This window comes from Hyla sarda, chromosome 7, assembly GCF_029499605.1.
Source record: "Hyla sarda isolate aHylSar1 chromosome 7, aHylSar1.hap1, whole genome shotgun sequence".
NCBI lineage: Eukaryota > Metazoa > Chordata > Amphibia > Anura > Hylidae > Hyla > Hyla sarda.
The window spans coordinates 228,587,719-228,606,297 of record NC_079195.1 but is presented as its reverse complement, the minus strand read 5'-3'; the positions used below and the strand labels follow the sequence as shown (position 1 = coordinate 228,606,297).

The following is an 18,579-nucleotide window of genomic DNA, read 5'->3' as shown; positions in this document are numbered from 1 at the left end:
TCTACCCTTCAGCCTAGGTCTCCAAACTCTGGACCTCTAGCTGCTGCAAAACTACAACTCCCAGCATGCCTGGGCAGCAGTCAAAGTTTATAAGTTTATAAAGTTTTGGTCCGGGTGAAAAACTGTATTAAATCGTATACAGTTTTTTAAAACATGGGAGTCAATGGGAACTGTAGAGATCTGTATGTGCGTACGGTTCATCCGGTTTTTACATTGCACAGTTTTTTTCTTGGAATTTCAATCAAACTTGTGAAACTTTATTCATAATGGAGTGAAAAGTTAAAAACTTATATGTTTTTTTCTTAAAAAATGGATGCAACTGGACATCATTTTTTCAAACCGTATACGTTTTTTAACTGTATACGGCTTGAAATGTGTACACACGTTTTGATACAGTTTAGTCAGGTTTTGAGGAATCAGTTTTTCATCAAAAACCTGTATTGCAAAAACGTGGTGTGAAAGCAGCCTAAGACTGATAAAGATAGCCAAGCGGTGTACTGTGGTCCAGTGGTTCTCAACCTGGGGTACAAGTTCTCTCAGGGGTACTTAGCAGTTCTCCAGGGGGTACTTTAAAAAAATTATAACTTATGGCAGCCACTGGTTACTTGTCTGGGCAACTTTGAAAGAAATGGTCGGCTGACGTCACCGCACCGAGGAGCAGGAGGACAGCAAAGGGGAAGCGCGGGCACTGGGCGGCTGTGGACAGGAACTACCATCAGCTTTGTTGCCCCACTGTCCCTGCAGACCGGGGACCTACTACTATGAGCCATAACAACAGGTCCCCCAGACCAGAGGAGCGGTGGAGCACCAAAGCGGGACAGTATGGGGCCTACAACTATATATGGGGGCAGTCTGGGGGCCTACAGCTATATATGGGGCAGTCTGGGGGCCTACAGCTATATATGGGGCAGTCTGGGGGCCTACAACTATATATGGGGACAGTATGGGGGCCTACAACTATATATGGGGGCAGTCTGGGGGCCTACAACTATATATGGGGCAGTCTGGGGGCCTACAACTATATATGGGGGCAGTCTGGGGGCCTACAGCTATATATGGGGGCAGTCTGGGGGCCTACAACTATATATGGGGCAGTCTGGGGGCCTACAACTATATATGGGGCAGTCTGGGGGCCTACAACTATATATGGGGGCAGTCTGGGGGCCTACAGCTATATATGGGGGCAGTCTGGGGGGCCTACAACTATATATTGGGGCAGTCTGGGGGCCTACAACTATATATTGGGGCAGTCTGGGGGGCCTACAACTATATATGGGGCAGTCTGGGGGCCTACAACTATATATGGGGGCAGTCTGGGGGCCTACAGCTATATATGGGGCAGTCTGGGGGCCTACAACTATATATTGGGGCAGTCTGGGGGCCTACAACTATATATGGGGCAGTCTGGGGGCCTACAACTATATATGGGGGCAGTCTGGGGGCCTACAGCTATATATGGGGCAGTCTGGGGGCCTACAACTATATATGGGGCAGTCTGGGGGCCTACAACTATATATGGGGCAGTCTGGGGGCCTACAACTATATATGGGGGCAGTCTGGGGGCCTACAGCTATATATGGGGCAGTCTGGGGGCCTACAACTATATATTGGGGCAGTCTGGGGGGCCTACAACTATATATGGGGCAGTCTGGGGGCCTACAGCTATATATGGGGGCAGTCTGGGGGCCTACAGCTATATATGGGGCAGTCTGGGGGCCTACAACTATATATGGGGGCAGTCTGGGGGCCTACAGCTATATATGGGGACAGTCTGGGGGCCTACAGCTATATATGGGGGCAGTCTGGGGGCCTACAACTATATATGGGGGCAGTCTGGGGGCCTACAACTAAATATGGGGGCAGTCTGGGGGCCTACAACTATATATAGGGGCAGTCTGGGGGCCTACAGCTATATTTGGAGGCAGTTTGGGGGCCTACAGCTATATATGGGGCAGTCTGGGGGCCTACAACTATATATGGGGACAGTCTGGGGGCCTACAACTATATATGGGGGCAGTCTGGGGGCCTACAGCTATATAAGGGGGCAGTCTGGGGGCCTACAACTATATATGGGGCAGTCTGGGGGCCTACAACTATATATGGGGCAGTCTGGGGGCCTACAGCTATATATGGGGGCCTACAGCTATATATGGGGGCCTACCAGGGGCGTACCTAGAGCATTTGGCACCCGGGGCGGACCCTTTGTTTGGCACCCCCCCCCCCCCCCCCCCCCTGCCCACCACAAACACACGCACCCCCCTTAATTACACCCCCTCCCTCCCCTCCCCCCAGGAGCGGACTGACAACACTCGGGGCCCCCGGACCAAAAAAAAAGGCAAGGACCCCTGCTAGGCTCTGCAGCTCGTCAATCTTCTGCTACGCCCCTATTCCACCCAAATCCCACACACAATAAATTAAAATTTATATATGTAAGAAACACTTTAACGTAAGTAAATTTCCATGACCAATAATACTAGTATACAAGGAGTAAATATATACCCCCACACAATAACTGGATAATACCGCCATACTGTACTGAATAATACCACTATACACAGACCTGTATACTATACAGGATCTGTATACAATATAAGTGATTATATACAGGACCATATGGCGGTAGATATCAGCTGTACACAGGATCTGTATACCATATAAGTGATTACAGTTACATTTTGGGACTCACAATTACGTCTTTTCTGATCAGCGGCGTCCTCTTTCCTTTTCTTCTCCGTCTGGATAAGACCGCCATGTGGATCTCTTAACATCTGCAGGAAAAACATGTCAGACTCTGCATATATTCAGTGCCCTCCCCTCCTCTACAATCTACCCATCTATAGGCCCACAAACTGTAATAATGCCCTCCTTGGTGTCCTGCACAGTAAAAAGGCAGGTAGGTAGCCAGGAAACCCCCTCTTTCCCATAGGTAAATGCAGAGTTACACCCCCCCCCCCTCTTTCCCATAGGTATATGCAGAGCTACCCCCCTCTTTCCCATAGGTATAGACAGAGCTACCCCCCCTCTTTCCCATAGGTATATGCAGAGTTACACTATATACCTATGGGGAAGGGGGGGGTGTACCTCTGCATATACTTATGGGAAAGAGGGGGGTAGCTCTGCATATACCTATGGGGAAGAGGGGGGGTGTAGCTCTGCATATACCTATGGGGAAGAGGGGGGGGGTGTAGCTCTGCATATACCTATGGGGAAGAGGGGGGGGTGTAGATCTGCATATACCTATACAGAGCTACACCCCACCCTCTATACATCTATATAATAATAAAATAATAAATGTAAAAAAAGTGGTTCTGTTTCACAGTGATCACCAGCAGAATAGTGAGTACAGCTCTGGTGTATAATACAATACTCTGGGTCCTAAGGCAGTGTTTGCCAACCCAGGCGCCTCCAGCTATTGCAAAACTACAACTCCCAGCATGCCTAGACAGCCAAAGGCTCTCCGGGCATGCAGGCAGTTGTAGTGTTGCAACAGCTGGAGGCTCCCTGGTTGGGAAACACTGGGTTAGGCATTAAGGCAGTGTTTGCCAACCCGGGCACCTCCAACTTTTGCAAAACTACAACTGCCAGCATGCCTAGACAGCCAAAGGCTCTCCGAGCATGCTGGCAGTTGTACTTTTGCAACAGCTGGAGGCTCCCTGGTTGGGAAACACTGGGTTAGGCTTTAAGGCAGTGTTTGCCAACCAAGGCGCCTCCAGCTATTGCTAAACTACAACTCCCAGCATGCCTAGACAGCCAAAGGCTCTCTGGGCATGCTGGTAGTTGTACTTTTGCAACAGCTGGAGGCTCCCTGGTTGGGAAACACTGGGTTAGGCCTTAAGGCAGTGTTTGCCAACCCAGGTGCCTCCAGCTATTGCAAAACTACAACTCCCAGCATGCCTAGACAGCCAAAGGCTCTCCGGGCATGCTGGCAGTTGTAGTGTTGCAACAGCTGGAGGCTCCCTGGTTGGGAAACACTGGGTTAGGCCTTAAGGCAGTGTTTGCCAACCCAGGCGCCTCCAGCTGTTGCAAAACTACAACTCACAGCATGCCTAGACAGCCAAAGGGGTTGAAGGGGGAGGTAGAAGGGGGGCAGGCAGGTGGGGGGGGGGGGGTTACCTATATGGTGGTGGGTGATGGGAGGGAGGCCTTTGGCTGTCCGGGCATGCTGGCAGTTGTAGTTTTGCAACAGCTGGAGGTGTCCTTGTTGGGGGTACTCCAGTGGAATTATTCTTTTAAATCAACTGGTGCCAGAAAGTTATACAGATTTGTAAATGAAATGGTAGCGAGACAGGAAAGGGGAGCGCACACAAGAGGCGGGCTTCACCTGTGCGAAATGCGGCGCGGTCTCAGGAATCAGTATCTCCTGCGGGGTGCGCATACACAAGTATGAAGTTACAATGTAAATAAATAAAGAAGCACGTACGTGCACTTACCGCTCGGCGGAGATATCTGCGTAGCGGAGTCTGGTTCACGGGGAGCTGGGTCTCAGCATCGTAGTAGGTAGTATGGCGGTAATTTGCCTCCGAGCGCCATACTACCTGCGCTGATGCTGAGACCCAGCTCCCGGTGAACCAGACTCCGCTACGCAGCTATCTCCGCCAAGCGGTGAGTGCACGTATGTGCTTCTTTATTTACTTAGATTTGTAAATTACTTCTATTTAAATGGGCACTGTCATCAACTTATGTACTACAACATATCTCTAATACACTTCTATTATTTATTTTGTGTTTAAATTATTTTATTTTGCACTTGAAATACGGCCACTAGGGGTCTCCCTCCTAGTGGCCGGCTGCAGAGCGGGTGATGTCACAGCTGAATTCGGACTGATCCCGGCCGGGTATTCGGTCCTAATTCACTCAGCCTGCGCTCGCTCCCCGTCTGTCCCCGCCCCTGCCCCCGGCATGTACAGTCTGGAGGCGGCGTGGCACTAAATCTCTGTACTGCGCTGATTCTCCAGGACTGTACATGTCCTGTAGGGGTAAGTGAGGTCTTATTTCACTTACCCGTACTTCGTTTCGGTCCCGGGTCTCGGCGGTGTAGAACAGCACAGCAGGCGAGCGATTCTCCTATACTCCTCCTCCCTGGATAATACTAGACTGCTAAACAGGGAGGAGGAGACCCCGGAGCAGCCTGCCGTGTAATTGGCCACTCATCTATGCGCGCTCCCAACAGGAGCGCAGCATAGATGAGCTAAGGGCAGAAGTCGGCCTCCCAGCAGGCATCAGTGACGTTGTGCCTGCTGAGGAAGTCTGCCTGGTAAGTGAGCACACTACCAGGTAGATAAAAAGATATTTCTAAGGTGGTAAAAACATTTTGAAAGGCAGGGATGGGGTTAGGGATAGATGGGCAATAGGCAGGGACAGAATTTTTTTTTTCACATGGTGTGAGCTACTCATCCTTCCAGTACTTATCAGCTGCTGTATGCTCCACAGGAAGTTGTGTAGTTCTTTCCAGTCAGGATAGGTTTGTTATGGGGATTTGATCCTACTCTGGACAGTTCCTGACACGGACAGAGGTGGCAGCAGAGAGCACTGTGGTCAGACTGAAAAGAACTACACAGCTTCCTGTGGAGCATAAAGCAGCTGATAAATACTGGAAGTATTAAGATTTTTAAATAGAAGTAATTTACAAATCTGTATAAGTTTTTGGCACAGGTTGATTAATTTTTTTTTTCCACCGGAGTACCCGTTTATGGTTCTAGCTGTTCTTTGTCATTCTGTAATGGTTTCATGTACTTTAGGATCATTTACATTACATTACACATTGTTTTACTGTTTGTCGCCTCCTGTGATTCATTTTCAGATTTTTCAGGAGTTTAGGCTCCACTCCGGCCCCCGTGGACTGTCAGCTCGGTCAGTGGTCCCAATGGTCTCCGTGTTTTCCTTGCCAAGGTAGCAAAGTAAGATCGTCCTCCTTTTAGTATTCAATCCTATCAAAACTGTTTCCATGTAGTTACATCCAAGATTTCTTTTACACTCGGCTACTTCCTCCAGCACTAATGTCCCCATGGAGCCACATTTTTCATATTTTCATTTTGTTAACATCTTATTCTGTTTTAATATATAAAAAAATCCAGGAATAGCTGAGAGAGCTAAGAGGGACTCTCTTTATCGATTTTGTGACATTAGTATCATATGGACCAACACATTTCACCTAAAACACCGAACTGGACACAGGACTCGACCAGTGATGTGAAGGGAGAAGCTTGTATTACTGCTCATTAGTTAATGCTTATTAGCGGTTCTTAGTTACAGTAGATTCCATCAGAATGGGCTGCCTGCTGCCTTATCTAATGAGTCATAAATCTAATGAACTGTAATACCAGCTCTCTCCTTCACATCACTGGTCTACTCAGTTACTAATCCTGATCATGTTCATATACTTATGTGTCTAGCACCCATAGTTCTCTAACAAATACCTTTTTTGTCTTGCTCACTTGGTTTCTCATCCTGTAATCGGAAGTGGAAGTGTCCTCTCTTTGCACAACCACTCTTCCTCCCTTAGTCTGCTGTGCTGTGCTGGGTCTCTTCATCCAATCACTACAGGCTGCTCTGTAACCCCCTCCTCTCTGTTTTCATGCTGCAGTCTGATGGGACAGGAGGGAGTACAGAGGAGTTCTAGTCCCACCTTTACTTCCTGGACTTTGTCCTTGCCTGTGCTTCAGCTGGGACAAAGATGATGGTGCAGCCGGACAGGATTATGTTCTGGATGATATGGGGACCCCTAGTGGTCTAAATTAGATTAAAAAAATCTTAATCCTTCCAGTACTTATTAGCTACTGAATACTACAGAGGAAATTATTTTCTTTTTTTCTTCATCTGCTGCTCTGGACAGTTCCTAAAATGGACAGAGATATCAGCAGAGAGAACTGTGGTTGTGATGTCAGCAGAGAGCACTGTGTTCCAAAAAGAAAAGAATTTCCTCTGTAGTATTCAGCAGCTAATAAGTACCGGAAAGATTACGATTTTTTTAATCTATTCAACTATTTTTTAATCTATTTAACTTTCTGCCACCAGTGGATAAAAAAAAATAAAAAAATAAAAAAAAAAGTTTTACACCGGAGTACCCCTTTAACTACTGAGCTACTGTAGTTTTGACAGATTTCCAAACTGTGGTCTCCAAACTGCAGCCCTCCAGTTGTTACAGAACTACAACTCCCAACATGCCCAGACAGCCAATGGCTATCCGGACATGCTGGGAGTTGTAGTTTTGCAACATCTGGAGGCTTTCAGTTTGGAGACCACTGATCTAGGTGACATGGTCCCTTTAAGTAAACTTTTCTCCCTGTTTTTCTTACTTGGCATTTTTTTTTTAATTAACGTCTTCATCTCGCACTTGTGTTAAGTAAACATATTCATTTTCTGAAGAAAAAAAAAAAGCGAAATGCGACAAGGGACGGGTGATTAAGTCCCTGCGAACATATCGCTCCGAACAGCGAATCCTGTACATCTGTTATTGTAATTATCAATGTTTTCATAACCTGTTACAGATTCAATTAACGTCAAATGGAAATAATTGAGATTGAAGAATGATAAAAAAAAAAAAAACAACTGCGCGGCGCCGCTGATTTATATCTAAGCGATTTGGCGTGTGAGAGAAAACGTCACATAAATAAAGTTTAAAAAAATAAATAAATAAAAGTGCAAAAAAAACACTTTAAGCGATTTGCTGCCTCTGAAGCTTTTATTGCGCATAATGCACAGAATTATTCTTACTGTGTGAAAAATAGCAGAACCCCAATGGGGTCAGTCAGAATATGTCACAGCATCATGGCTGCCATCATACCAGGGAAAACTAAAAATGTTTGACATGCAGGAGCTTGGGAAAGTTGAATAAAAATCCCTGGCAGTCACTTTCCTGATTGTTCTCTTCTAGTGTTTCTTTCTACCGTTACTTGCTACATTGTATTTAGAATGTATCAATATTGGCTCCTATTATTATTTAACAAAGTAACATCTGGTTTTAGGACTATTTTAAGACAGTGTTTTTTAAACAGTGTGTCTCCAGCTGTTGCCAAACTACAACTCCCAACATGCTCGGACAGCCGAAGGCTGTGTTTCCCAACAAGTGTGCCTCCATCAGTTGCAAAACGACAACTCCCAGCATGACCAGAAAGCCTTAAACCAGTGTTTCCCAACTAGTGTGCCTCCAGCAGTTGCAAAACTACAACTCCCAGCATGACCATAAAGCCTTAAACCAGTGTTTCCCAACCAGTGTGCCTCCAGCAGTTGCAACACTACGACTCCCAGCATGCTCGGACAGCCTTAGGCCATTCTTTTCCAACCAGGGTGCCTCCAGCTGTTGCAAAACTACAACTCCCAGCATGACCAGAAAGCCTTAAACCAGTGTTTCCCAACCAGTGGGCCTCCAGCAGTTGCAACACTACAACTCCCAGCATGCCCGGACAGCCTTTGGCTGTCCGGGCATGCTGGTAGTTGTAGTTTTGCAACAGCTGGAGACACACTGTTTTGGAAAACATTAAATAAGTTGTTGAATTCTGTTTTTCAATTGGACTAAGTCAGGTGTAGGTTACAGAGGTTGTCTAAAAACAGCGCCACCCCTGGCTGTGTCTGGTATTGCTTCTCATCTGCAATACAACAGACAACCTGTAAACAGGTGAGGCGCTGTTTTTAGACAACCTCTAACATACACTCTACTTCCAATGGAATAACATAGTACAATTAGGAAATTAGTGTGTTCCAAACAGAGTGTCTCCAGCTGTTGTTAAACTACAGCTCCCATCGAGATCGGACACCCCAAGGCTGGATATCCCCTTATACTATGAGGGGGATCATAGTGAGGGTCCCCATCGATCCTGAGAACAAAGCGCTCCTGATTGTCATGTCATTAAAGAGTATTGGTGGAAAGCTCGTCATACACATTAGACCAGTGTTTCCTAAACAGTGTGCCTCCAGCTATTGCAAAACTAGAACTCCCAGCATGCACAGACAGCCTTTGGGTAGTGCTTTCCAACCAGTGTGCCTCCAGCTGTTATAAAACTACAACTTCCAGCATGTCCAGACAGCAAAAGGCTGTCCAGGGATTCAGGGAGTTGTAGTTTTGCAACAGCTGGAGGCACACTGGTTGGCAGTAGGTAGGTTATGAAGAACTCATGTTACCCTATAGATACTGAGAGCTGAAAAACCTGAAGGATGTGGCATTGCTGACATCATCCATTGTGGGGCGCTGTATCCAAATTTAGATTTATATTTCTCCTTAAAGGGGTTCTCCGGTGGAAAACAATTTATTTTAAATCAACTGGTACCAGAAAGTTAAACAGATTTTTAAATTCCTTCTATTAACAAATCTTAATTCTTCCAGTACTTATCTGCTGCTGTATACAACAGATAATTTTTTTTCTTTTTGAATTTCCTTTCTATCTGACCACAGTGCTCTCTGCTGACACCTCTGCCCATTTTAGGAACTGTCCAGAGTAGGAGAAAATCCCCATAGCAAACCTCTCCTGCTCTGGACAGTTCCTAAAATGGACAGAGGTGTCAGCAGAGAGCACTGTGGTCAGACAGAAAAGAGATTCAAAAAGTAAAGAACTTCCTCTGTAGTATACTGCAACTAAGTACTGGAAGGGTTAAGATTTTTTAATAGAAGTAATTTACAAATCTGTTTAACTTTCTGGCACCAGTTGATTTAAAATAAATTGTTTTCCACCGGAGTACCCCTTTAAAGGGAATCTGTCAGCTGTATTTGCTGGTAAGAGCTGCAGACACCATTGGCTAGCTGTTATGGTATAAAAGCAAACTGTACCTTTTCCGAAGCTTCCTGAGCCAAGTGTCAAGGAGGCGGGGCCGAGCTGCTTAAAGGGGTTATCCAGGAATATATATATATATATATATATACACACAGATATATATATATATATATATATATATATATATATATATATATATATATATATATATATATATCTTGCTCCAGAAAGTTAAACAGATTTGTAAATTACTTCTATTAAAAAAATCTTAATCCTTTCAGTACTTTTGAGCTGCTCAAGTTGAGTTGTTCTTTTCTGTCTAAGTGCTCACTGATGACACCTGTCTCTGGAACTCTCCAGAGTAGAAGCAAATCCCCATAGCAAACCTCATCTACTCTGTGCAGTTCCAGAGACAAGCAGAGATGTCAGCAGAGAGCACTGTTGCCAGATAGAAAAGAACAACTCAACTTCGGCAGCTGATAATTATTGGAAGAAGTAAGATTTTTTAATATAATTAATTTACAAATCTGTTTAACTTTCTGGAGCCAGTTGATATATATATATATATATATATATATATATATATATATATATATATATATATAGTCCACAGAAATCAATGGCTCAGCACTCCAACAACGTTCCAATCAACAAGTGAATTTATTCAAAGCATGTCTCCAGTAGCAACGTTTCAGCTCTACACTAGAGCTTTTTGGAGTTGTTGGAGCGCTGCGCCATTAATTTCTGTGGACTGTCTAGATAGGACAGGATCGGGCCTTGGACGCTGGGCACCCGTGGTAGTATTACTGGATGTGCTGCATTTTTTTCATTATATATATATATATATACGTTTTTTCCTGGAATACCCCATTAAGTGCCACAGCCTGAAACTCTTGTTTTCCAGCGCCTCCTTGACTGGTGTACAGAATCTTTTACTTCAGTCAGAGAGGAGAAAGGAGGTTTGGGCAGACAAGCAGGCTTGCTAGACTGTGGCACTTGAACAGCTTGGTTCCACCTCCTTGACACTTGGATTTAAAAAAAAATGGTGATTTTATAAGTTCTTGTAGATAGAATTACGTCCCTCTCTGAGTGGGGGAAGTGTTCCCAAGTAGGAGTCCCATCCTTAATGTAACGTAAATGAAGACTTGGTACACTGTTTATGGTGAACAAATCAATGTGAATTTTACTAAGCAATCCAAATGGTAACGTTTCGGTCCAAATGAGGACCTTCCTCAGACCGGATTGCTGTATATGGATACAGAAGAACAGCTCTCAGCTGTGTAGCAGGTATATGGAGTCGCTGATCTGACTACAGGTCGCACCTCCATATACCTGCTACACAGCTACGAGCCATTCTTCTGTATCCATACACAGCAATCCGGTCTGAGGAAGGTCCTCATTTGGACCGAAACGTTACCATTTGGATTGCTTGATAAAATTCACATTTATAAGTTCTGCCACCACCGTCAGCTCTGGGAAAGGTATTGTTTGCTTTTATACCTAAACATCTACCCAACCGTGTCCTTTAAAAGGGTTCTCCATCAATAGGCACATAACACTGTGGCCCTCCAGCTGTTGCAGAACTACAGCTCCCATCATGTTTGGCAAAAGGGGAACACTGGCAAAGGGGGCGGCAGTCAGTGACCATAAACCTTCCCTTTGTAACACAGCACAGGTACCGGGCGCTGGCTCAGCCGGCCAAGTATGACGGACGGATCTGTATCGGGAACCTGTGGGAATCGACGATCTGTACAACCTCGGGGAAATGTGTCCCGGAAAACAAGTGCGGCTCCGATTTCCAATGCGAGGAAACGGGTGAGAGACTGAGACTCCTGAGGGATGATGGGAGTGATACCCACTTCTACAGTCTATATAGGAAATCTATATGTGTCTATTGTCTTTATTTATAGGCCGCTGTATAAAGAGACAGCTGATCTGCAATGGTGAGAATGACTGCAGGGACGGGTCCGATGAGAAGGACTGCGAGCCCCCGGAGGAAGAAACCTTCTGCAGGCAACTTTACCCCATACCCGGGGCGGAGAAAGCGGTCAGAGGGTGAGATGCTCCTTATTTTTGTGCTATTAATTCTATACTGTGGAGGAGGGGGATGCAGCTGAAGGATCTCTCCCTCTGTGTGTATATGAGTCTGCATGCTGTGAGAGGGGAGAGGGAGCTGCAGGGGAGGTGTCTGATTGACTCTGACATCACACTAGGATGATCCCGCCCACTCAGCAGGTATGGAGAGAATATAAAGGAGAATACAGAAATGTCCATTAAGTCAATGAGTCACTACCTATGTCAACATTATCTTTAATTTTTTATTTTCTGCTTATATAGTGCGGCATAAGCAATTATTAGAGAATAATATACAGGTTCTTGTGTATGCCTTGTGCTTACCTGTTTTAACTGATGTAGCAGGCATAGGCCGATGTATCTTGCAAGTGGAACCTTAAGAGAGGTGCAGTGTCTAAGGCAGTGTTTCCCAACCAGTGTGCCTCCAGCTGTTGCAAAACTACAACTCCCAGGATGCCCGGACAGCCTTCGGCTGTCCGGGCATGCTGGGAGTTGTAGTTTTTCAACAGATGGAGGCACAGCGATTGGGAAACACAAGTCTAAGGGATCACCTCCTCTTTATCATTATTTGCCTATATTGTGCAGCTTAGGCTATTATTACAGAATAATGTAGAGGTTCTTGTGTATGTCTTGTGCTTACCTGTTTTCTCTAACATAGCAGGCATAGGCCGATGTATCTTGCAAGTGGAACGTTGAGTGAGGTGCAGAGTCTGAGGCAGTGTTTCCCAACCAGTGTGCCTCCAGCTGTTGCAAAACTACAACTCCCAGCATGCTCACAAGACATACACAAGAACCTCCACATCATTCTGTAATAATAGCCTAAGCTGCACAATATAGGCAAATAATGATAAAGAGGAGGTGATCCCTTAGATTTGTGTTTCCCAACCGATGTGCCTCCAGCTGTTGCAAAACTACAACTACCAGCTGTCTGAGCATGTTGGGAGTTGTAGTTTTGCAACAGCTGGAGGCACACTGGTTGGGAAACACTGCCTCAGACTCTGCACCTCACTCAACGTTGCACTTGCAAGATTAGGCTATTATTACAGAATGATGTAGAGGTTCTTGTGTTTGTCTTGTGCTTACCTGTTTTCTCTGATGTAGCAGGCATAGGCCGATGTATCTTGCAAGTGCAACGTTGAGTGAGGTGCAGAGTCTGAGGCAGTGTTTCCCAACCAGTGTGCCTCCAGCTGTTGCAAAATTACAACTCCCAGCATGCTCACACAGCTGGGAGTTGTAGTTTTGCAACAGCAGGAGTCACATCGGTTGGGAAACACAAGTCTAAGGGATCACCTCCTCTTTATCATTATTTGCCTATATTGTTCAGCTTAGGCTATTATTAGAGAATAATGTAGTCGTTTTTGTGTATGCCTTGTGCTTACCTGTTTTAGCTGATGTGGCAGGCATCAGCTAATGTATCTTGCAAGTGGAGCCTTAAGTGAGGTGCAGAGTCTAAGGCAATGTTTCCTAATCAGTGTGCCTCCAGCTGTTGCAAAACAAAAACTCCCAGCATGCCCGGACAGCCTTCGGCTGTCCGGGCATGCTGGGAGTTGTAGTTTTGCAACAGCTGGAGGCACATCGGTTGGGAAACACAAGTCTAAGGGATCACCTCCTCTTTATCATTATTTGCCTATATTGTGCAGCTTAGGCTATTATTAGAGAATAATGTAGAGGTTCTTGTGTATGCATTGTGCTTACCTGTTTAAGCTGATGTGGCAGGCATGGGTTTTCATCCGTCAGGAGCGGTACTATGACCGTGCGGTCATTTACTGTTCCCGCCAGACTCCTCAGGATTTTACTGTGTTATTATTCTATGGAAGCTGATGTTTTTATCCATTCAGTATGGACCCGAGGAAGTGAGAATTCAGTCTCTTGTCCAAAATAAAGCAAATCTTTTTATTATTTTTCATCGGTGTCCGCGGTCAAACTCGTAGCGTCAAGACAATGTGCGCCCCATTTTATCTGCGGGTTTTCAGCCATGCTGAATTCAATTTCATTCCTAAAGTGATTTTCTAATGCTGCCTAAATTTCCCATGAATCCTCTGGCTTTGTAGAGAGAGGGTGTTGTGTCTGATCACTGCACCTGGTCATCTAATTCGGCTGCTGCTGCTGGAGGTCACCCAGGTGAACTGATCAGACTCATAAGTGGGTTGGTGTCAGTTCACACTATGTGCAGTTTTAATGCGTTTTCTTATTCAACATGCGTTTTTTAGATAAATATTACTGTATAATGAAGATTTGAAGTCTTTAGGCCGTGTATAATTTTTACTGTATTATAAACACATTATTATTATGATTGTAGTAAAATGGCTAAATTTTTGCTGCTGATTTTCAAAAATCACTGAAAAAATACACAAAAATTGCAGCAAAAAAAGTGTAAACACAGCCTCAGGGGGAAGTGTATACTGTAACTACTATATATTCTAATTCCATAGAGATAGCAGCAGCAGTATACAGATAGAGCTAGAGGGAATTTGTATAACTACTGCATACTCTGATCACAAAATTAGCAGCAGCAGTATACAGATAGAGCTGGAGGGGAGGGGTATAACCACTATCCATCCTAAACCCATAGAGATAGCAGCAGTATGCAGATAGATCTGGAGGGGATGTGTATAACTACTATATATATATATATATCCTGATCCCATAGAGATAGCAGCAGCAGCAGTATACAGATAGAGCTGGAGGGGAGATGTATAGCTACTATATATATCCTGATCCCATAGAGATAGCAGCAGTGTACAGATAGAGCTGAAGGGGAGGAGTATAACTACTATATATCCTGATCCAATAGAGATAGCAGCAGTATACAGATAGAGCTAGAGGGGAGGTGTATAACTACTATAGATCCTGATCCCATAGATATAGCAGCAGTGTACAGATAGAGCTGAAGGGGAGGAGTATAACTACTATATATCCTGATCCAATAGAGATAGCAGCAGTATACAGATAGAGCTTAGATAGAGGGGAGGGGTCTGTGAGCTCGCAGGAAGAATCAGATACCTGACAATGTTATCTTGTGGTTTACAGGAAGTCAGCTGACTCCGGGCAGACCACTTCCACTGTGATTTTCTGTGGGTTAGGTTGGTGATCACATGACCCAGTTACAGTAATGAAATGCATGGATGCAGCTGTGCTGCAATGAAACAGATGGTGCTGTAGGACTAGATGATATGGGAAAAAAAGAAAAAAAAACTAATTATAGATAGTGAGGGGAGGATGAAGCTGCAGGATTTCGCCCACACCCCTCAATGCAAGTCTATGGGAGGGGGCGTGAAAGGACGTCACGCCCCCTCCCATAGACTTGCATTGAGGGGGCGTGGCCGTGATGTCACGAGCCTCTGGCGCTGCACCCAACGCTCTAAACAAACGCTGGGGGCAGCAGGGAGATCGCAGGGGTCCCCAGCAGCGGGACCCCCAGGATAAGATGTCTAGGGGCGGAGTACCCCTTTTAGCAACTTCAAAGAATTATTGAATTTTTTTATTTGTTGGAAAAAGTTTTTAGTTATTTTTCTATTTCCCGCTCCCCGGCTGCTGTTGACCTCTGACCGGTCTCCTGACGCCCTTTTCTATAGGTTTAATATCCTGACGCAGGAGGAGACGCAGAATGTTCTGGATCATAGATACTTCGGGGGTCAATGTGAATACGTCTATAACGGTGAATGGCGGGAGCTGAGATACGACCCCGCGTGTGAGCAGATGTACTACGCCGCCGACGAGAAATACTTCCGGAAACCCTACAACTTCCATGTCTATCAGTTCCTTGTAAGTCCCGGGACCTGTATGACATCATGGCCGACAGGCACTAACCTATCAGCGTGGGAAGAACTGGCGATGGTGGGCGTATCCCTGGGCAGAATGGGGTGTGGCTTAAATATCCTGCAGTAAATGGGCGGGGCCAAGGGCAGAAGGGGCACAAGGTCTCGTCTAAGGGGCATCATTATCTGTAAATAAATACACAAGACTGTATGAAGAAAAGTTTTGTAACTATCTTGTGGGCTTCTCGTTGTCACATCTCTGCTTGCTGTCAGTGAATGGGAACAATAGTTATTTTTGGTCAGATGTTGATTCTCTATTACCTTCTCCTTCAGGCCCGAGCGGACACCAGAATGTCCAGTGAGGTGTACGAGGACTCCACCGATCTGCTCAACGCCATCAGAAGAGAAAGCTCCTCGGAGGGAGGATTCACCTTCACTATAAAGGCCGCAGAGACCCCGGTCGGTGTAGAATTCGGATTCAACTATGGGAGAAAAAGTGATTTCCTAAGAAATATCTCATCATATAGAGAAAAGGTGAATTATTATTCAAATCTATCTACCTCATATCTATTTATCTCATATCTATCTATCTCATATCTATCTATCTCATATCTATCTATCTCATATCTATCTCATATCTATCTATCTCATCTCTATCTATCTCATATCTATCTATCTATCTCATATCTATCTATCTATCTATCTCATATCTATCACATATCTATCTATCTATCTCATATCTATCTATCTATCTATCTATCTATCTATCTCATATCTATCTATCTCATATCTATCTATCTCATGTCTATCTATCTCATATCTATCTCATATCTATCTATCTCATATCTATCTATCTATCTCATATCTATCTCATATCCATCTATCTATCTCATATCTATCTATCTCATTTCTATCTATCTCATATCTATCTATCTATCTATCTCATATCTATCTATCTCATATCTATCTATCTCATATCTATCTATCTCATATCTATCTATCTATCTACTCCAAAAAACAAGAAGCCGCAGCACTCCAGTAAGGTGAATAAGATTTATTGACCCAACATCAGGAACAATGTTTCAACTGCCCAATTGCAGTCTTTCTCAACTCCTTGGAGGGTAATAAGGGGGCAATGTTACTGTGTAGGGGCAATAAGGGGGCAATGTTACTGTGTAGGGGTAATAAGTGGGCAATGTTACTGTGTAGGGGTAATAAGTGGGCAATGTTACTGTGTAGGGGTAATAAGGGGGCAATGTTACTGTGTAGGGGTAATAAGGGGGCAATGTTACTGTGTAGGGGTAATAAGGGGGCAATGTTACTGTGTAGGGGTCATAAGGGGGCAATGTTACTGTGTAGGGGTAATAAGGGGGCAATGTTACTGTGTAGGGGTAATAAGGGGGCAATGTTACTGTGTAGGGGTAATAAGGGGGCAATGTTACTGTGTAGGGGTAATAAGGGGGCAATGTTACTGCGTAGGGGTAATAAGGGGGCAATGTTACTGTGTAGGGGTAATAAGTGGGCAATGTTACTGTGTAGGGGTAATAAGTGGGCAATGTTACTGTGTAGGGGTAATAAGGGGGCAATGTTACTGTGTAGGGGTCATAAGGGGGCAATGTTACTGTGTATGGGTAATAAGGGGGCAATGTTACTGTGCAGGGGTAATAAGGGGGCAATGTTACTGTGTAGGGGTAATAACGGGGCAATGTTACTGTGTAGGGGTAATAACGGGGCAATGCTACTGTGTAGGGGTAATAAGGGGGCAATGTTACTGTGTAGGGGTAATAAGGGGGCAATGTTACGGTGCAGGGGTAATAAGGGGGCAATGTTACTGTGTAGGGGTAATAAGGGGGCAATGTTACTGTGTAGGGGTAATAACGGGGCAATGCTACTGTGTAGGGGTAATAAGGGGGCAATGCTACTGTGCAAGGGAAATAATGGGACAATGTTACTGTGTTGGGGAAATAAGGGGGCAATGTTACTGTGTAGGGGAAATAAGGGGGCAATGTTACTGTGTAGGGGTAATAAGTGGGCAATGTTACTGTGTAGGGGAAATAAGGGGGCTCTATTAATGTGTAGGGGCAGAATGGGAGCACTATTACTTTGTATGGGCAATAAGGAGGTAATGTTACTGTGTAGGGTGGGGCAGTAATGGGGGCCAGTAGTACTTTGTAGGGGCAGTAAGGGGCCCTAGTAATGTGCAGGAACAGTAAGGGTGTTGTTATTACTGTGTTGGGTCAATAAGAGGGCACTATTGCTGTGTAAGGGGTCATTATGATTGTGTAGGGGCAGTAAGGGCCGGATCATCATTGTCGCTCATGGAGTGCCTTCTCCAGGCCCTGTGCCCACAGGGGCCCCCCATCACATTCGGGACATCCCTGTGTGCCGAAAAATCTTTTCAGGATACAAGGATGTCCCTGTTACCTCTCTGCGGCCCCACATTAATCTAGATATCTATCTCATATCTATCTCATATCCATCTATCTATCTATCTACCTCATATCTATCTCATATCTATCTCATATCTATCTATCTATCTCATATCATATCTATCTATCTCATATCTATCTATCTCATATCTATCTATCTATCTATTTCATATCTATCTATCTATCTATCTATCTATCTCATATCTATCTATCTATCTCATATCTATCTATCTATCTATCTATCTCATATCTATCTATCTGTCTATGTCATATCTATCTATCTATCTCATATCTATCTATCAATCTATCTATCTCATATCTATCTATCTATCTATCTCATATCTATCTATCTATCTATCTATGTCATATCTATCTATCTATCTATCTATCTCATATCTATCTATCTATCTCATATCTATCTATCTATCTATCTATCTCATATCTATCTATCAATCTATCTATCTCATATCTATCTATCTATCTCATATCTATCTATCTATCTATCTATCTATCTATCTATGTCATATCTATCTATCTATCTATGTCATATCTATCTATCTATCTATCTATCTATGTCATATCTATCTATCTCATATCTATCTATCTATCTATGTC

General features: G+C 44.5%; 2 protein-coding genes across 2 annotated transcripts in view; one reads left to right on the top strand and one right to left on the bottom strand.

Moving 5' to 3' along the window:
* The window catches only part of FYB2 (FYN binding protein 2), a 67,894-nt gene extending 65,098 nt beyond the window's left edge, over nt 1-2,796 (bottom strand). Inside the window, exon 1 of the mRNA XM_056532968.1 lies at nt 2,687-2,796. Coding sequence (XP_056388943.1) covers nt 2,687-2,752 — 66 coding nt within the window. The 5' untranslated portion in view covers nt 2,753-2,796. The remainder of the gene's footprint in view (nt 1-2,686) is intronic.
* The window catches only part of C8A (complement C8 alpha chain), a 34,368-nt gene that overhangs the window by 721 nt on the left and 15,068 nt on the right, over nt 1-18,579 (top strand). Inside the window, exons 2-6 of the mRNA XM_056532970.1 lie at nt 5,801-5,897; nt 11,375-11,519; nt 11,615-11,759; nt 15,353-15,542; nt 15,869-16,069. Of these exons, the coding sequence (XP_056388945.1) occupies nt 5,801-5,897; nt 11,375-11,519; nt 11,615-11,759; nt 15,353-15,542; nt 15,869-16,069 (778 nt within the window). The remainder of the gene's footprint in view (nt 1-5,800; nt 5,898-11,374; nt 11,520-11,614; nt 11,760-15,352; nt 15,543-15,868; nt 16,070-18,579) is intronic.